Below are 19699 nucleotides of genomic sequence, written 5' to 3' on the forward strand. Positions count from 1 at the left end.
CCTCCATTTCTGAATGAAATGTTGGGGGTTTTATGATGTTAAGAGCTGAAGATAGCTCCATGAAATTTAAGGGACATATGTAGGATAGAAAAGGAGATATGTCAGACCTTTTTGGGGTCTCCATGCCCAAGGTCCTGATCACATCGAGGTCACATTTAAATAGTCTTGATACTATTTTCTAGTTTTTACATGTCACTACTCTAGAGAGCCAAAAGGTCGAAAGACTTGTTGGATGACCATCAATCTACACATCCTTAAATGACCTTAACTGTTAAAAGGACGCTTAACCCTGTACAAACCAACAGATTCTGTGATGGTGAGTGCCAATATCCCATTGTTATAACAGGTTATATATCATATTTCTACTAACAAATGCTGCAGTATGTGTACGAGTTAAATCTGATCGGATCATATAATCTATATTGTACATCGTGAATATTCATCATATTCCCTGCCAAAAATTGCTTGCATACATAGTATTTTGTAGTGAAAAATATAACAATTTGTACAATTAAGTTTTCATTTATTAAATGTCAACAAAATACATAATAAACAAAGTAACAACACAGTGAACATCTGATGACTGACAGCACTGTAACAGGAGTACACTATCTGCTAAAGCATAAATGGTGAACATCAAATAGTAGGGTATATGTAAATTTCAATTTGGTCCCATCAACAATATCTTTCATTTAATTGAGTTTCCAATTTACTAAGATAAGTTATTAAACAGAAGTTGTATTCAGTACAATTTAGAAAACTTGACCTTGTTACATTAACCACAATTTTTATTCTATATTAGAGTTATTTCCCCCTCTTCAGCTTGGGTCGGAAATTGGGTTTTATATATCCATGCTGTCACCATTCTGTGACAGTTCATTACCATTGTGATTCTCTGAAGAGCTCGCAGTGAGTGTAGATGATGTGGTGGACAGGGGAGTTGAAACCGACACCTCAGATGTTATCATAGACTCAGGTGTTGTGGCCATAGCACTAGTGGTGGTCTGCCTGGGACTGGTTGCAGGGAGAGACGTGCGTGGCCTATTGTTTATATTAGCGAGGTCTACTTTTCCCTGAAGGTGTTGGAGTAAGAGTGGCCCATATGCCACCTTCTTATCCTCTTTAGTTTCATCCGACCAGGGAGAAGGAGAGGAGGAGGAGGATGCAGAGGACATATTAGATGAAGATTGCTGTTGGTCAAGCTGATTTTTGATGCCGAGATCAGAGTCTATTGAATGTTTTGAAGGCATAAGGTTCTGTAAAGAATCCTGCATATATGAGGACATTGGATGATCGTCAGGCTCTGAGCCAGAGAAGATGGACTCTGGAAGTTCTGGGTTTTTGGATAGAAGATGTTGGGCCATTGCGTCCCTGGCCTGTAGGGCATCCAGGTGGGGCAGCAAGATATCCTTGGACAACAACTCTGCTTCATCAAGGTCAAGCTCATCATCTGTCTCCTACAACACACAAAACAGGTCAGAGTTATTCAAGAACATCAAGAACTATCAACTAGGCTTTATCCTGTTCTAGGAAATGAGCAACCTGCAGGGCTTTGTCGGTTAGTTGTTTTATGCTTTCACAAGAGACAAGGTCATAGACTCGTATGAAGATGTGTCCACAGATGATGGGCCAAATAAAGGCCATTTAAAGTGCCATCTTGCGGAAATGTCAATCCGGACTAGCAGCATGACATTCCACTCTGTTCCATTATAATGACAACAGACTAACCATTCCAGACCAATACCCAAATAAAACTAAATGTCAAGCTACCAATTTTAAGGACTTATGTTTGTCTTGGTCTTGGGAGAGCACCTATAATATTCATTGATTCAGTCAACACTCAACACAAAGGCCAACAACAAAGAATTGCCAAGTAAGATGTTGGAAAGGAGAGAAATTTAAGGATCTCAAATGTTGCAATGGATGCTGTATTGTAGATTTGTTTTGATTATTTTTGTTTCCACAAGTAGATTACACAAGGTAAAATCCTGAATTCTTGCCGCTTACAAAATTCCTTTTCTTAGTCCAAATCCTGCGTGGTTTGAAAGCATTTATTATATTTTTGCACATGTAATATTATTTTTCAAACTATGCATACGGTAAACCTCCGGTCAGTTTGAATCGGCGGATAGTTCGAACACATACTTTTTTCAATAAAAACAATAATTTTCTAGCTAGTGATAGTTCAAACTCTGATTGACCTTATTTCGGATAGTCCGAACTTGTCAAATGAAAACGTAAAGTAAGAAATTTTTTTCGGCAAACTCCATTGAAAGCTCGCTGTGATCGGCCCCGGAAAAATGCCAATACTTTGATCAAGACACGTTTAGGGTAATGTATGTGTGAGCATTGCAGTACAGCTGTGACAGACAAACCATAAATATATGTCACAGATTTTAGCGTTGATTCTTTTTTTTTACATTGTTTGGAAAATACATCATGCACGAGACAGCCAATTTCAACTTAGGCCCCGACAATGTATAAATAACATGCGATCAGTACAAACTGATGTCGAGCTGTATGGCTGTACGCTAAAAAATCACCCGTGTGTTGTCAAATACAGTGTTAACTCAGCATTTTGATTATTTTATTGCGACCAGACATCCCTTAATTATTGCCAATCAAGGTATTACCTGTAAACGTGTGCCTCACACCAGGTATGGCAGGACACGATGTCGCGGTAGGAATCGGCCGCCCAGCCATGGTGAGTGACGTGATTAGCATTCATGTCAAAGCCCAAACAATCCACAGGTGTCCCAATTAGCGATGGGTAATTTTGAAGGTGTCAAATAAGTTTGGTAGGTATTAGGACTATATCACTTATAATTTAAAGCAGACATGTTGATGTTCTGACCTAATTTTACTAACATATAGACCTATATTTAATGTACAGTAACGCTTTGTAAACGCAACAGGTTATGTAGACTATGTTTTCAATTTATTAAACAGACCATTCATTACGAAATAATATATACAATAGTTTCTGATTCAAATAAAACCTAACCATGCAGAGACTCAATATTTAGCTAGGTAGTCTTAACTTTTGTGTCACAAATGAAATGTGTACTGTTTCGGGGCCTACACAAGGGCCTCTGCTTTGCAATAACTATCATAATTATCACGAAATAAGAAAGTTTAATGATCAATTAACATTGATATAAATAATATACTATCATTTTACCCATTTATTAATGTGCCATTGTTCTATGCCAGGCCGTCATTGTTACGTATCGACCTTACATTGGATATATAGAGGTATACACTGGTGAAGAAAATATGTCGGGTATATGTTTGTGACTTGATTTGCACTTTGTCGAAATTTTTGCCGATAGTTCAAACTCACGCTTAATTTCTGAAGCATAATTTTGTATAATCCGAACAGGTTCATCAATATTTATTTAATTTTGTTCGAACTGACCGAAGGTTTACCGTAAGTTGATAAAGAGAATTTTGTACGTAATTCACAGCAAACTTCAAGTGTTGAGAGCTATTTTCGGAATTGCAACAAATCTGCCTGTGATGTTAATAGTAGCCTGGACAATGATTTCAATTTAAATGTAAGTTTCTTTGTCACTTAAATTTATATCGATAAGGAAAAAGCCTTGTTCAAGTGTATTGACGTTTAGTAAAATAAGTGATCTTCATTAGTTGACCCACATAGCTATAGAAACTAACTAAATATAAAATCAATATTTGAGTTGCTTACCTCTGGTTTGAGTGGAAATCTAGTGTCCATTTCCTTGAGTGAGGTGTGGAGTGGACAGCGAGCGGTGTCCTCTAGGGTGACCACAGGCTGACCACACCGACCTCCCCCAAATTGACATGGTCTGTACAACACCTGGTACTGGTCAGTCAAAATGTCTAGGGAGGAAGTCAAGGTTATGTAATCGCTTTTATATTTTTTGACAAGCTTTTCTCTTAGTTCTGGACTTTTTAAACTTTACCCTGAGAATCTGCTTTTTATATTGACAAATGTATTATTAAAGATGTTGCCCTCAGTTTGTAAATTCTTGAATCATCATTACATGCAGACAACTCTAACTAAATACAGTTGATATCCATCTCATTGTGTAAGTCAAGTAATATCACCAAATAACCCCTTTTTTGGCCCCAACCTTTTTGAATCCCCATCATCTAAGACTGTTCCCAGTAAAATCTCTACAGCTGCTTAGAAGATGTCGAAATTTAATAGCTTGTTTTGGTCCTTCACTGTTACAGTTATAACGGGGAAATTTATTGATTCACAGTGTTTTTGCAGAGTAGCTACTAAACAAATGTTACTTTGTGCAAGGATACGTTGTGAGCAGTACTTTGACAGTGGGAGGGCTCTGTGTAAACACTTGTTGCCGTCCTCCACATGAACACACTTTGGGTAGGACGGTGGTCGGTAGTTGGCCCCTTCTGACACAGCGATCCTCCTCTGCTTGGACTGACGATGTAGCAGCGCCTCCTGAAATAGAAAACATTAAAATTTGGAAAGAGAACACTTCAATTAAGATAGGTCTTTTTCTACCCCAAATTCTTCACTAGAATACTTGCCACCTTAAATTAATCTGGACTTACAGAGATGTAACCATTTAATTGAACTTTCTCTTGCCTGTCTAAATCTTATTGTTCTATTGCCTCACTATCAAAGGAGATGTTGTACCTTTCCATGCCTTTTGTGGTATCTCTTCAGTGCCTTCAGTTTAGAGTATTTGTCTCTTGTTTCTGGTCCTTCTTTGTAAACAGATAAACTTCCTGTAAATATATAACAATTGATACAACTCATTTATGGAATAGAAAGTATGAGAAACAAGTGTTATTCTGAGAAACCTTTGATCAGAAAGGATTTTGCCCGTCGCCCTCATGAAGGCATAATGCCAGAACTTACTTTAACATTTGAATGTGTTCCATTTGGAAACAGTTTGAGTATTTCTAGAATACTGTTAGCAGAGTAATCAGGGATCAATCCTATTGTGTCGAATTCAAACTCCTAAATGGCACTTGACTGATGTTAATCACCTGATGGAAATAGCAACCCAAGAAACCATGTCTTTTATTCCAGCAAAAATAGCTGTTCTATCATACATATGGTAAAACAGTGATTTAAAATTTAACAAGAGCCAAAACTAATCACAAAAAAGATAGGAGGAAAAAAGAATTGAATTTTATGTTTTGTACTAAACGTAAATATAAGGCCTGAAGTGCATATTTTTATCATTTATGATGGTGCTTTTAAACCTGGTGCTTCCATACATATTTTCCAAGGCATGGAATATATTTGGCAACAACTGGGTTCATACCATCATAAACTTTAAGACAATGCTTTGGAATACCTAAGTACAATGAGATTCACACCAGACAAATTGAAATACTTGTAGTCATGTTATTTCAATTATTTACATATAGATACAATATATCTATTAAGCTGAACTTTACACACTGTGTAATATTTTATACAATTTGACTTGTACATTATAACTATTTGATATCATTCTTACCAAGAGTTTCCTTTTCCTGTTTGTGAGTGTGCAAGTACTTGCGACGTTTTTCCTTCATGATGTGCTGAAGGCGTTTGAACTGGTCAATGTAGAGTGACTGTAGTCGTATGAGTTTATCCCGCATTACCAGGGCCACCTCCTCGGCAGTGTACACACCAGCATGCCTAACAACAAACGTAATAGTAAAATTTACTAGCTGATTTCTAAAAACAGGTTTATGACTTCCATCTCCAATATCTATATAACTATGCAGAAATCATTATTTTATAGATCTTGTGATCGATTTAAACATGGGTGTGAATTCAACTTGTTCAAATCAGAATCATGTCCATCAAATGTAAACTTGAAGATGACAAATGATAAGGGGAAACGCTGCTAGTGATCAGATTGTGATGATAAAGGGACCTTACTTGAGCAGATCCTCCTGGTCACTGTCTACACTCTCTGGGTCACTATCACCATCCCCACGCCACGCCTGATCCACCAGAGGGGGCTCCAAGTCAGAGTCCTCAGAACTAGCATACTCTGCAATAAAACAGAAATACATTTAATTGTGTTTAAAAAATTATCATCCCATGATAAAAAGCAAAAAGGCAACTATGGACTGTAATGGGTATTCTCTTGAATAATAATACAGTGTCATAAATTGTTTGATTACATGAACGAAAATTTCTTTGATCTCTTATTTCTTGAGCAAATCACTTTGGGCTATCATTGTATATACCTGTACACTATACTTTTTAGGTTACAGGTATGCCTAATTAATAATACACAGATTCTGCTCAACATCAAATCAAGCTGTAGTATTCATATGTTGCAGATACAGATTGGCTTGGTTTGGTTTAGTATTGTTTAACGTCCTATCAACAGCTATGGTCATTTAAGGACAGCCTCCCCTGTGTGCAAGATGCATGCGTCTAGTGTACATGTATGCTGGTGGGTTTTGGGAGTCTGCGATATGTTCGTGTTTGTCTTCTTGTGATAGCGCGGACCTGATGCCGACTTTATAGTGCTACCACACTGAAAAATACTGCCAAAGACACCCAGCAGGACACCCCACCCGGTCACATTATACTGACAACAGGCAAACCAGTCGTTCCACTCCTAAATTGCTGAGCATTAAGCAGGAGTAGAAACTACCATTTTTACAGACTCTGATATGTCTCGGTCAGNCGTACCCCCTCCCGAACCCACCCCCCACTCCTCGCTATGCTCGTCGACCGGGGCGCGAAGCGCCCCAGATCTGAGAATATTATTCAGGTCCACCAGAAATTAACCAGGTCCACCAGATCAAGAGAGCAGGTGGACCTGCGGTCCACCACCTATTAAAAGTTAGTGTCAACCCCTGAAGTTTTGACAGACATCTGCAAATAATTGCTCATAATTAAATGTCAAGTCCTATCCCATAGTTAAAGTACTTCTTCCTTGTTCAATTTGAAAATATTTGTCCATTGTCTACATGTTAATATCTGAATTTTTTGTGGGGTGTTATCCAATGTTTGTTTTAATGCAACCTTAAATTGGCCCTTGTGTGAGATTTCCACATTATTTTAGACTATATGAGTTTGCCTCAGCCTGACGTGCTGTGTCAACATTAAATTCAGGAGCAAATCTAATGGCATCATCATAGGCATACACAAAATAGTATATTCAATATATGTATATAGCTCTCATGATGCAGCTTTCAATCCCATCCTATTCTAGTATTATAGTTTACCTCATTTATATGATATCTGAAAATGTTTGTCCATTGAAGGCATTTTACAATACGAATAACTCTTCATGATTTTGTTTTGAATGCAACTGTCAATTGGTTCATATGTGAGATGTCAACATTATTCTCCACTACACAAGTTTGCCTCAGCCTGACGTGCTGTGTCAACATTAAATTCAGGAGCAAATCTAATGGCATCATCATAGGCATACACAAAATAGTATATTCAATATATGTATATAGCTCTCATGATGCAGTTTTCAATCCCATCCTATTCTAGTATTATAGTTTACCTCATTTATATGATATCTGAAAATGTTTGTCCATTGAAGGCATTTTACAATACGAATAACTCTTCATGATTTTGTTTTGAATGCAACTGTCAATTGGTTCATATGTGAGATGTCAACATTATTCTCCACTACACAAGTTTGCCTCAGCCTGACGTGCTGTGTCAACATTAAATTCAGGAGCAAATCTAATGGCATCATCATAGGCATACACAAAATAGTATATTCAATATATGTATATAGCTCTCATGATGCAGTTTTCAATCCCATCCTATTCTAGTATTATAGTTTACCTCATTTATATGATATCTGAAAATGTTTGTCCATTGAAGGCATTTTTAAATACGAATAACTCTTCATGATTTTGTTTTGAATGCAACTGTCAATTGGTTCATATGTGAGATGTCAACATTATTTACACTATATGGGATTGCCTCAGCCTGACGTGCTGTGTCAACATTAAATTCAGGAGCAAATCTAATGGCGTCATCATAGGCATACACAAAATAGTATATACAATATATGTATATAGCTCTCATGATGCAGTTTTCAATCCCATCCTATTTTAGTATTAGTTTACCTCATTTATATGATATCTGAAAATGTTTGTCCATTGAAGGCATTTTATTTTTCAAAATACGAATAACTCTTCATGTTTTCTGTTTTAAATGCAACTGTCAATTGGTTCATATGTGAGATGTCAACATTATTCTACACTATTTTGAGTTTGCCTCAGCCTGACGTGCTGTGTCAACATTAAATTCAGGAGCAAATCTAATGGCATCATCACAGGCATACACAAAATAGTATGTGCAAAATCTGAAAAATTTAAGGATTTATTTTTGTCAAAACAAAAAATTATTATATAGCTATAGTCATATCATATGTGTATTGTCAGATTTCTTCATGGATATTTATATGAATAATTCTCACTAGAAGGTTTCAATCCTTTTGTTGTTTACTGGTACTTCTTTAATGTTAACATTTTTGTCCATTGAAGGTATTCTACATTTTTTCCCAATTTAAAAACCTTAATTATTTTTTCTGTCTTTAAATAGTCATTGGGAGATTTCAGCATTATCTTTAATACACTAGTTAACCGTTTGCCTCAGCCTGACGTGCTGTGTCAACATTAAATTCAGGAGCAAATCTAATGGCGTCATCATAGGCATACACAAAATAGTATATACAATATATATATATAGCTCTCATGATGCAGTTTTCAATCCCATCCTATTTTAGTATTATAGTTTACCTCATTTATATGATATCTGAAAATGTTTGTCCATTGAAGGTATTTTTAAAATACGAATAACTCTTCATGATTTTGTTTTGAATGCAACTGTCAATTGGTTCATATGTGAGATGTCAACATTATTCTCCACTACACAAGTTTGCCTCAGCCTGACGTGCTGTGTCAACATTAAATTCAGGAGCAAATCTAATGGCGTCATCACAGGCGTACACAAAATAGTATATACACACTTCCATCATTTCATAATGAAAAACTTGTGGAGCATATGGCCATCAAATTTAAATACTGTATAGGCACACGTACACAACTGAACTTATCAATTAAGTGTTCAGTTTTGATTACCTGGGTATATGTATTCTGTGAACATCTTCTCAACATGGTCCATTTTAAGTAGCTATATAGGTAATATTGAATTATGTCTAGGAAATGCAATGGGTTCATGGACAAACATTCAATTACAATAGAATTATTCTATATGAAGGTATGAACTAGACAGTAGGTTGAACTAACAGTGTAAGAAATTAAAACACCAATATGTTATCTTTGCCTTAGATTTATGGATAATTCATATATTTTACTTTTAATTATAGTGACATTGTCAAGATTTTCTTTTTAATCAGGTCCAACAAACTTCATCCAATCCTACATTAGGTTAAACAGTTTTAATACTTTTATTCACTGATTTGAGAAACGGTTTGAAATTCTTTTGAATGTTGTAAGGCAATATGATAGACACTGTTTTCTATACTCTCTATACATGCATGCCTCAGTCTGACGTGCAGTATCAACATGAGGTTCAGGTGCAAATCAACTTCTTCGTCATTGGCATATTATTTTTGAACATTTTCTCCCGACCAATATTGCATAATTGCAGATTTTGAATGACAACACAGGCAATTTTCTTCTTCAAAGTATAAATTTACTCTCAATAAACATAATAAACAGTAAAGAAAGAGGCTGAGCTTGGTCTGTGCTAGACTATATTTGTTATATGCATCTTATTAGAACTTCCCACACTATAAACTATCATTACTATCAGTGCTGTCTTATGTATTCATTTACAAATTAATAAAATTCTGCATTCAATTCAATTATATTTTCATATTTTAACATGTTTTCATTATCAGTCTAATTATTTCCTAGTTATCAATTTAGCTTAAAAAAAAGTAATATGCATTGATCATTTAACACAGGAGCAGCAATTTTTCATTTGAATTTTACTGCTATTGATAGTGAATATTGATATAACAGATCACCTATCGAAATATCCCTGGAAGGCACATTATACATGTTTTGTGTAAAATTAAAGTTTTGCCTCAGACTGACGTGCTGTTATCCACATATTGTTCAGGTGCAAATCTATTGTTCATCACTGGCAAAGCTTCAATTCACAAATATGCATCCGACAGCAGTGTTGGGAATCGCTTGTAAATTCATACTCGATCATCACTTCCAATCAAGTGACTGATGATCGACTAAAGATAAAAATTGAACGTAATGTGTGTTTGCCTAAACCTGACCCTATTATTTTAAATTTAGATAGAAAGGTAAGAAAACATTTCATTTAACAAATGTCACTTTTTACTTTCTAAATTTTCATAATGAAATATATTACATTTTCACCTTCTTCTACTATTAAAACACATGTATCTGGCTTGTGGGACTTTAAACTCCTTGGTTGTGTTTTATTTTAGGCCCTATATTATCTGGAAAACAAGACCTGTAGTATGCTGTTGAATCCTACTCAATAAACAACATATATGAATATGGTATGTTATCCTGATCATACTAACCCAGGACTTTGCTGGCAACACTGTCGGAATAACCCTTGATTCGTCGGTTGTCCTGCACGCCTTTGAAGTGATCCAAGTCCTCCAATAGACTCTCAGCTGTCTCTTTGGGCTGTGGCTTTCTCGTGGATCTCTGTCGTAGCAAGACTGCTCTTCGTGAGTGTTCTGCACAGTAACTATAAACATATCCATTTCAATCCTTGTTTAATCAATCCCCGATGAGAAGTCAAATAATGGTCAAGAAATTAAAATCAACATATTTATTTGTTCTTGTTCTAGACTAAATATAACACCTTGATGTAACGAGTTGTTTAAACAATTTCACATTGCGACAGCTAAAGGCACATACTTATCACCTTCAAGGACATTTTTTTACTATTCATTATAAAATTCATTACCTGACTTTTCTTTTCTGACAAGATTTCCCCATACTACTTTCAGTGAGTCAAACTGTATGATATCAGAGTACAAATATTATCAACAGATGAACACACTACACACACTTGCGATGTAAAATGGCACTACTTAAGTGTCGATCAACCAGTTTGTCAACCTACAGCAATATTGTGGCTGATGCATGATTACTCTGTTCTTGCATCATCATTTTTTTTCTTCTGATCATGATCATCTACCACAAAATGCAATACCAAATATCTCAAACAGTTATCAATGTAATATCTTCTTACCATTGGTGAATATAGACATGTTTACAGAATAAAACATTTATAAATGTAGAAAGTGTTTGATACATTTCTTACCTAGATAAATTACCACTGCCAATGCTGATTCTACAATCATTTTAAAAACCTGCTAAGGCTTCTTAATCAGAAACAGACTATATATGATTTGTAACAGATGATACTGGCATGGACAGACATCAGAATAAAATTTCAGTGAGATATATCAATGACAAAATAGTATGTTATAGCACAGTACATGTATAGACCAATGATTTCCACCAATCAGTGGTACTCCTAGTCTCCTATACAATCAGTGGCAGCTTATCGTGAATCCTGTTTATAAATATAGACTTAAAGGATTTTTTTCCTCAAATTTTTAACCATTACTAAATATTTGCATTGATTAGAACTAATTGATTAAAATTGCCAAATTCATATATATACTCTTCCATATCTGGTTGTTTTGTTTCTGAAAAGATGTTCATTTCCTTGAATTAATTTGTCATCATTTCAACACCCAATAATAGAGTCTCAGCTTTAGAAAATAATATAGAGTTAATGTAGCTGGATAAAAAACGTACATTATATAACGGTTAACACTAACAGTAACATTTCTCTCCTGAAATTTTGAGCAAAAAAATAATTTGTAAGCTTTGAAATTAATAATTTAATAAAGCACCATTTAAAAATTATGACTAGCACTGATTTGCAATTTAAAAGCTTGAAACTAGGGTAAAAAAATCAGGCTATTACAATGTACAAAAAAAAATAATGTCGGCTGGTTTGAAAGGTTTCAATTTACGAATACAAATTTTATTTTACAATATGATGTACTAACCTTCAAAGCGCTTCTGGTATAAAGCCAAAAAAAAGTCTGTTTAGGGTTGCATTGGCAAAAAAACAAGGGTAGGTAGGTCGATTTTTTTATTTATTTTTTGTATATTTTTGTGTACCAGGTGGTCATGTGATTATTATGACCCTACTATTGTATGTAAAACAAAGAATTATATAAACAATGTTCATTTGGAGGCAAATTGTGCTCCATATGCTGACATTTAGTGCCAACACGGAGCTAGAAGCCATTTTGAAAGACAAAAGACAAGGAAACTTCTAAAATTCGAAAATCAGTGTTTTTTTAAAAATCAGTGTTTTTTTTAAAAAACATTTATTTTTTTATTTTTTTTCATCAAAAAGTTTTGGGTCGGGGGTAAAAAGCTAGAGTGGTGGGAAACCCTAAACAGACATTTTTTTTTTGGCCTAACTAAAATTAATGCTGGTCATGAAAGATTATAGTACCGCGATGGATTTATAGTGTTGTCTATGAATCACTTCAATAGAATACATGTTCAATAGTGCCATACTTGAATTCCATCAAACTTTGAAAACATTTGAAATACTATAGTAAAAGTTGAAAAGTGTTCAAGGAGTTTATCATCATAACTATGTCTGTTTACCCATTCAAATATTTTTTTCCGATTTGGCCCTTCAAAATTTTTAAATTGCGAAATCTTAAAAAAACGATGCATATAAATTTAAGTGAAAGCCTTATGACTGCCTGTGTTTTTAAAAATTCGACATTTGAAAAATGATGAAATTAGTTTTGACTTTATTAAAAACATTTAGCATGTTTTTCAAGAGTCTTACCCATCTTTCCTATCTGCTTTTGGTGCAGCATTCAGACAACGTTTTCCATTTTTGCTTGAAATGAAGGCACACTGTTTGAATGGAGCGTTCTTGTCCTCAAGAATATGTCGGATACAATAATCATATGCATCAAGTCTGTTGTGCATGCAGGTCCGGTGGCTGTAGTTACAGAAGACTCCTTCCACTGGCTGGCGAAGTCGACGCTGGCTGGGAATCTGACTTTTTGACTTCAACATTTTTTCATTCTGCTGACAAAGAATAGAAACTCAATGAAATGTTAAAACATATATATATCTAAGCAGATAAATATTTGGCCATTATTAGGTCTGTCACCAAATTAAACCGGGATTGTAAAGGGGTTAGGTGAGGTTCTAGAAATATATTTTACCCCTGATACAAAACACTCCTCCTTTGAAAGGACAATAAATTCCACTACTGTATTTGTCAAAATAAGCACCGTTACCCCATCCCTTTTTTCAAGAGGAATTGAAATTAGTAAGACCCCAGACCTGATCAGGCCCAGTCAATGATTTTCATGATATGAACTTTAAAGCAGAGAATTTGAACTGTGTTTGCCTATCATGGTTGAACTTCATATGAAGCAGATGAAACATTTAAACTAATTATCTTTTTTAATACCCTGTGTGCTAATAACGTTGAAGACAGTATTTGTGACTAAATAAACTTTGCTTTAATACTAGTGTAAATAAATGTTCAACAATAGGACCTCTCTGGGCCTGTATCGCTCACCTGTTTCTTTTGTTACGAAGTGTTGAAACTGACATATAGGTAACTTAAGACCAGATTTGGTAACTAGAACACAAGACATTTTAACATCTCTTAAACGGTTCTGAAGATATTGTTGTTGGAAATTTTGATTTTAATTTTAAAGCTTTAAACCCACATCGACCTTCGACTCCCGACTTGCACTAAATACTGTAATAAAGAAAACAATTCACACAGCTGGTCTACATAACATACCCTAGTATCATGACTAGTCCAAATGGTTCTTAGGATATTTTTGTTTGAAGTGTTCAACATATTTGACCCCTGTTACCTTAAAAATAGGTCAAGGTCATTTAAATGAAGACAATTTATAGCACTTCATCCCAGGTACCTACTGGCCAAATTCCATGACCCTGGGCCATATGAAACTTTATCAGCAGAAGATTGTTAAAGCCTTTTACCCATGTTTATCTTTGATTTGCCCCGGACAAACGAATTGATGGACAGACAAATCTATAGTCCCCCCTCCATGGATGCTGGTGGGGAATTAATTAGCCCGAGTTTCCTCTGGCCCTGACACCAGACTTAGACATTTTGACAGATAGATGTCTGGTGTAGGGCCAGAGCGAAACAAACTGTACTGATCCGGACCGAAATAGGATAGTCATTATCAGAAATTGTCAATATTGCTGTCCCCTTACTTTTAACATTTTTTTTAGTGTTCAGAATGCACAGATAGTACATTGTTTTGATTTTTTTAATAAATATAGACAAAAAACTATATTTTAGCATTAATTAAAAATGCATTTTGTAAAAAAATAAATATTTATGAACATTTATAAATATGTTACATGCAAAAATAGGGGTGTCCCTGGCAAGAATTCCAATTTTTCAATGAGAATAAATACAATTAAAAGGCATTANCATATAATAATCCATTTATCGGTATATTGTGATGTGTTGTGTCATGGTCAATTTTTGTTGTCAGCACCTCAAAACTCTCCGCCACACCAATTGCACATTTTCATATAGAAGTGCGCTTTGGCCCCACACCAGACATATATCTGTCAAAATGTGTAAGTCTGGTGTCAGGGACAGAGGAAACTCTGGTTAGGATTTAATATTAGAAGTATCCAGTTATCTATCATTGACTCCTATTCATGACCTTCTATTATCATTATCTTCATTATAAATTGTTTAAATGCAAAATTAATGTCAATTGACTTTGTATGTATGCAAGTTAAATGCAACTTATATTTTTACTGCTCATGACTATTTTTTTTAGGTTGCCTACTGTACTGAACCAGAGTAACCTATTTTTAGAACACAGCATATGTAATTGTACAGAATAATGAGTGACGATTGAAGTAAAAATATGCGCTATATAACGATAGAAAAGGAATATTTACAAATACACCCATCCATAAAAGAGGCGAAATAAACCCTTTAATAACCAAATGATCCGATTACTAAACGTACTATTTTCATTGAATGCGCAATCGTAAAAGGCACATGGCAGTAAAAAGGTGTGTATTTTTCCAAGAAATGCTGTTCCGTATCAGACGTTTTTCCGATATAAAGCAACATAATTTCCATAATATAATAATGTCAAACTAAATACAACAACTAATTGCACACATAAGGATAAAATATAACGGAAAAAGCGGATGAATTTGTCTGAATTGTACATACATTTGGGACCACCTCCAACATCCGTTCCACACGCACATGTCACTGTATTTTGTATAAATACACTTGCATGCTAAAATATCCGATTTTTCAAAGTTTTACTATTGCAGAAATAAATTCCAATTTAGCCGTTTTTGTGGTTAAATATTTCTACTTTGACTAACAATTCAAGTTAAATGATATTTTACTATTGAACTTAAATGGAGTTAATGCACACAAATTATTTTATCGAATCGTCTTCTTGCAAAATCTTCGTCCGAGATATAATTTAAAGCTTGAGCATGCGCTCTTGCCGTATTTCCTTGGTGCTGGGTAAATGGCGGGGGAGCGATGGATTTTCACCAATTCGCAACTTTTGGATACCCCCAGCCGAAAATGTGGGATAGATAACGACAAAGAACTGGCATACAGACAACAAGCTGCCAACCTGATCCAGGAAATGGGACAGAGCCTCATAGTGTATCCTGTTCAGGAGAAAGTTGGCAGTGAAGTGGTGTGGTCGAATCGTCACCGGTTTGGTCGCACCATTTTCTATTCTGTTGTTCTATATTGTCAAAAATCGTTCTTTAAGCACATTAAGCAATTTCAAAGAAAGCCAATTGAAAACTATTCCTAATGGTAATACAAATTAAAGAGATAAAACCCGAAATAGTGTGAATTATCATACATTTATTTGTTTTCTCCGATGCGTAGTAATGCAAGTGATCCTTGCACATGACCTTAATTTTCGTCAATGGATACCGGCGCAATGATTGTAAATTCCTCATAGTAAAAACCACGTGTTTGTAAGCTCATTATTACCGTAGCTGTAACGCAAAGTCCTTAACTGTACATTGTTGATTAACTCGTGTAAAATGCATATGATTGTGTACAAACAATTTTACACAACGAAATTAGTTATCTGTTCTGATAAACTGGAGAAGATATATTTAGTCGATTCGAAAATAGCCCAAAATATAGGCCTTATTAAACTCGTGAAGAGTTATTTATCAATATATTTTACTGTTGCACAACTTTCATCGCATATATTTAAGGATATTTCAAATTGTAGGCCTGCTAGATGTATTAACATTTTAACAAAGCATGTTCATTCCTTAACTCTGCCAGAACCCAGCTATGCATCAACACAGCCATAGTGTACATGCATCGGTTCTACATGTTCCATTCCTTCTCCAGGTTCCATCGCAACGTAAGTAGCAACAAAAAACAGAAGTCTTAGGTAAATTTCATGTTTTTATATATGGACCTCTCTTAATGTGTAGAGAGTATTATTGGATGGTTAAGATTAAGGGTTTAGAAAAACACTTCGGTAAACTTACCACACTGACCCCTAATGATGGTGTATCGTATGCTAGATGAAGAAAAAGTGGCAGAATCTAAAAGACTGAAAACGCATCCTTTCTACCTAAACTGGCTACCAGCCCCTTAGTTTGATTAAGAATTTCTCAACTGCATTTTACGACTTGCTTATCTCCAACTTGTTTAGAACTTAGGGTCTGGAAAAGCACACCCCGGAATAGTGGTGAGTGCAGAAAGGTCAATCGCATATAACATTACTGAAGTCGTGCTGATTTGATTCGGTTATTAAGTTGTGGTTGAGATGTGACCAGGGGCAGTTTAATTACCCTGGGTTCACAATGTGGTTGTTGGATTGGGGGGGATTGGACAAGAGGGGGTTCCCTAAGCTGGGTTCATATGGTCTTGGCTAGACATAATAGGGCTTGTTTTATTACGTTGGATATGTCCTGAACATGGATGAAGCTAATACCAAATCATTAAGAACATTTTCTGAATAACGTTGAGGCCCAGAATGTTGATATCTGACCAGTAACATGCTTGGATGAAGGGCTATATAGCTTTTAGCTCACCTGGCCCACAGGGGTTAAATGTGTTAAATATTTTAACAGTTTCATTTGAATGACTTTGAGTCAATACACTGATATTTTGCCTGTAGTTTTATCTTAGTCCGCCTTTAAATTTAAACAAGCCCCCTCAGAGATGCTGTAGTCACCTAAAATTCCAACCGTCTGACAAGTCATATTCAAAGACCTCGGTTAAAAATCGTCACTTGAATATGTAGTTTGAATATATTGAACTTATACTATGGCTATGAAAAAAATACAAAGCCAGGTTATCGCAGTCAAAAATAAGGCAATAAAAGAAGGCTGATGTCATCATAAAAATACAAAGCCAGGTTTATATCATGTCAATCTCTTTTGCGACCAAACTGAGTGCTAAGAAATGACAAATAATTTTAAGTTCATTTATTTGTCTTCTACAAGCTGTTGAGGAATTCTTTCCTCAAATAATGATAGATGATGCCATGCATAACCTCTTGAATCAAAGTAAAATACCCTCCTAAATTATTTAAGCAGATTATATAAATTAGAAAACAAAGGCCTTGACAACTTAAAGGGAATCAAAGCAAAAAGAAATTATTCAAGGAAGCATCTTATTCCAGAACTGGGGAGTCAAGCTGTGGACTTCTGGAATACTATAGTCTTCCCAGTTAAATAGATTCTCGGACTATTAACTACTTCAAAGCAGACCTAAACAAATACTGGTACTTCTCTACAAAATTTATCGATACCTAAACCAAAAGATCAGTGCCTAATCAGAATGCACCTCAAATAGCTGCTGACTAATTCAAAGAGTGTGCACAGGAAAATGGATCAAACATTCATGCAAATGCAAATAATGGCTGCAGGAATCGCAACAAATATTACGGATTATCTTAATTCATAAATAAAGTATCTGTTGATAGTTATTGCAAGTATTGTGGCTGACCTGTTGGTTGCTTTGTGCTGAAAAGGGGTTCAAGAATTAACAACTACACTTTTACCAAAGTGAATTGTACTGTTTCCTTTATATGCTAGCCTGGAATGTTTAATGAGCTATGCTAAAGATTTGAAGCCTTTAGCACATTAACTAACGTTGTAAAGTTCTGTAAGCACCAAAGCACCACTATATCATTCAGGAGACATTGATAGTGTTATCAAACACATAATGTACTCCCCTTTCTCCCCAATAATAGTATGTTTTAATAATATGGTTTAAACTCCAGAGATAAAAATTTAAAGATAGCTTTTGGCTAGCATTCCTGTATGCCAGATAATGGTATCGCTTTAAACACACCAGGAGGACCTAACTTTTAAAAGGCTGACAACAAGGTCATTATTATATTTTAGTAAGTGGCCTTTTTTCTTGAAAATTTTGAAGGGAATGGCGCCAAATTTTCTTGACCGCAAATGGTAGTAAAATGATTTGTAGACCCCTTAGCTTAAAGTCGGTCTGAGGGTTAATTTGAAAACAAACAAAACATGTATACAAACTACAGCAAGTACCAAGCACTTAAAGGTTTGGAAAGCCAACTATTAAATTAATTGAGGTAAAAACAAGCCAGTGGAAAATGATGGATGAATGGATGAATCCGTATTGGGACCTTTTCCTAAAAGTAAAGGAATAATAGGATGAAGTCAATGAAAATTTTGAAAATGTCGTTCCATTTACATTTTATGTTGGAAGAAAGTTGAAATATATGAGAAAGTGTTATGAAAATTGTTTTTTGACTGATGAAGTAGTAAGATTAAATTGTAATATTGAAATATTAATTAATCATGATTGAGGAAACCATTATTGAGCATTGTATAATTTCATTAATCATATTTTAATATGTGGACAGCTCGCTTCAAATATTTCAATAGTTTTAGTTTGTGCAAGATAATTAAGTGAATATGATAAACAGTAGTCTTGATAAGTGAAAAAATCTAGGATATTTGAGATATAGAATCTGCTGTTTTTGAATTAAATCTTCATTTGGACAAGAGAAAATCTTTTAATTGCCTTCTTGCATTTCAGTCCATGGCGCCTGTTTGTCTGTTTCTTGCCGCCAAAGTAGAAGAACAACCTAGAAAACTGGAACATGTTCTCAAACTAGTCCACAAGTCTCTGCACAAAGATGGCCCCTTTGATGCCAAAAGTGATGTAAGTGATCACTAGATTTTAGCAACCACATCAAAATTGTAATATTTCAAGTTGTTTAAAGTACAACTAGATTTTTAGCTCACCATCATCTGATGGTGGGCTATTCAAATCACCCTGCGTCCGTGGTCCGTCGTCCGTCCTTAAACATTTCTTGTTATCAGTATTTCTCAAGAAGTACTAGAGGGATCTTTATCAAATTTTATATGTAGGTTCCCTTTGGTCCTAATCTGTGCAGGGCAACTTTTGAGACTGATCGGATAAACAACATGGCCGACAGGCAGCCATCTTGGATTTTGATATTGAAAGTTTGTTATCGCTATATCTCAAGAGGTACCGGAGGGATCTTTCTCAAATTTAATATGTAGGTTCCCCTTAGTCCAAAGCTGTGCAGGGCAACTTTTGAGACTGATCGGATAAACAACATGGCCGACAGGCAGCCATCTT

At 35.2% G+C, this 19699-nt stretch overlaps 2 protein-coding genes across 3 annotated transcripts in view; one reads left to right on the forward strand and one right to left on the reverse strand.

The window, feature by feature from the left end:
- Nucleotides 1–512: 512 nt before the first annotated feature.
- Nucleotides 513–15432, reverse strand: LOC110443051 (KAT8 regulatory NSL complex subunit 2-like). 2 transcript variants are annotated; one of them, XM_021487020.1, is made up of 9 exons: nt 15275–15432; nt 12857–13101; nt 10536–10708; nt 5894–6008; nt 5484–5647; nt 4649–4740; nt 4297–4450; nt 3707–3861; nt 513–1457 (listed from the first exon to the last, which is right to left on the reverse strand). In XM_021487020.1, the coding sequence occupies exons 1-9, from the start codon at nt 15293–15295 to the stop codon at nt 843–845; spliced, it is 1734 nt and encodes a 577-aa protein (XP_021342695.1). In that variant the 5' UTR covers nt 15296–15432; the 3' UTR covers nt 513–842. The 2 variants fall into 2 exon arrangements, with proteins under 2 accessions (XP_021342695.1, XP_021342694.1); XM_021487019.1 differs by having other exon boundaries at nt 12857–13104; nt 15275–15335.
- Nucleotides 15433–15550: 118 nt separating this feature from the next.
- The window catches only part of LOC110443050 (cyclin-T2-like), a 15896-nt gene continuing 11747 nt past the window's right edge, over nt 15551–19699 (forward strand). The window contains exons 1-3 of the mRNA XM_021487017.1: nt 15551–15730; nt 16379–16460; nt 19130–19255. Of these exons, the coding sequence (XP_021342692.1) occupies nt 15588–15730; nt 16379–16460; nt 19130–19255 (351 nt within the window). The 5' untranslated portion in view covers nt 15551–15587. The remainder of the gene's footprint in view (nt 15731–16378; nt 16461–19129; nt 19256–19699) is intronic.

This window comes from Mizuhopecten yessoensis, unplaced genomic scaffold (assembly GCF_002113885.1).
Source record: "Mizuhopecten yessoensis strain PY_sf001 unplaced genomic scaffold, ASM211388v2 scaffold716323, whole genome shotgun sequence".
NCBI lineage: Eukaryota > Metazoa > Mollusca > Bivalvia > Pectinida > Pectinidae > Mizuhopecten > Mizuhopecten yessoensis.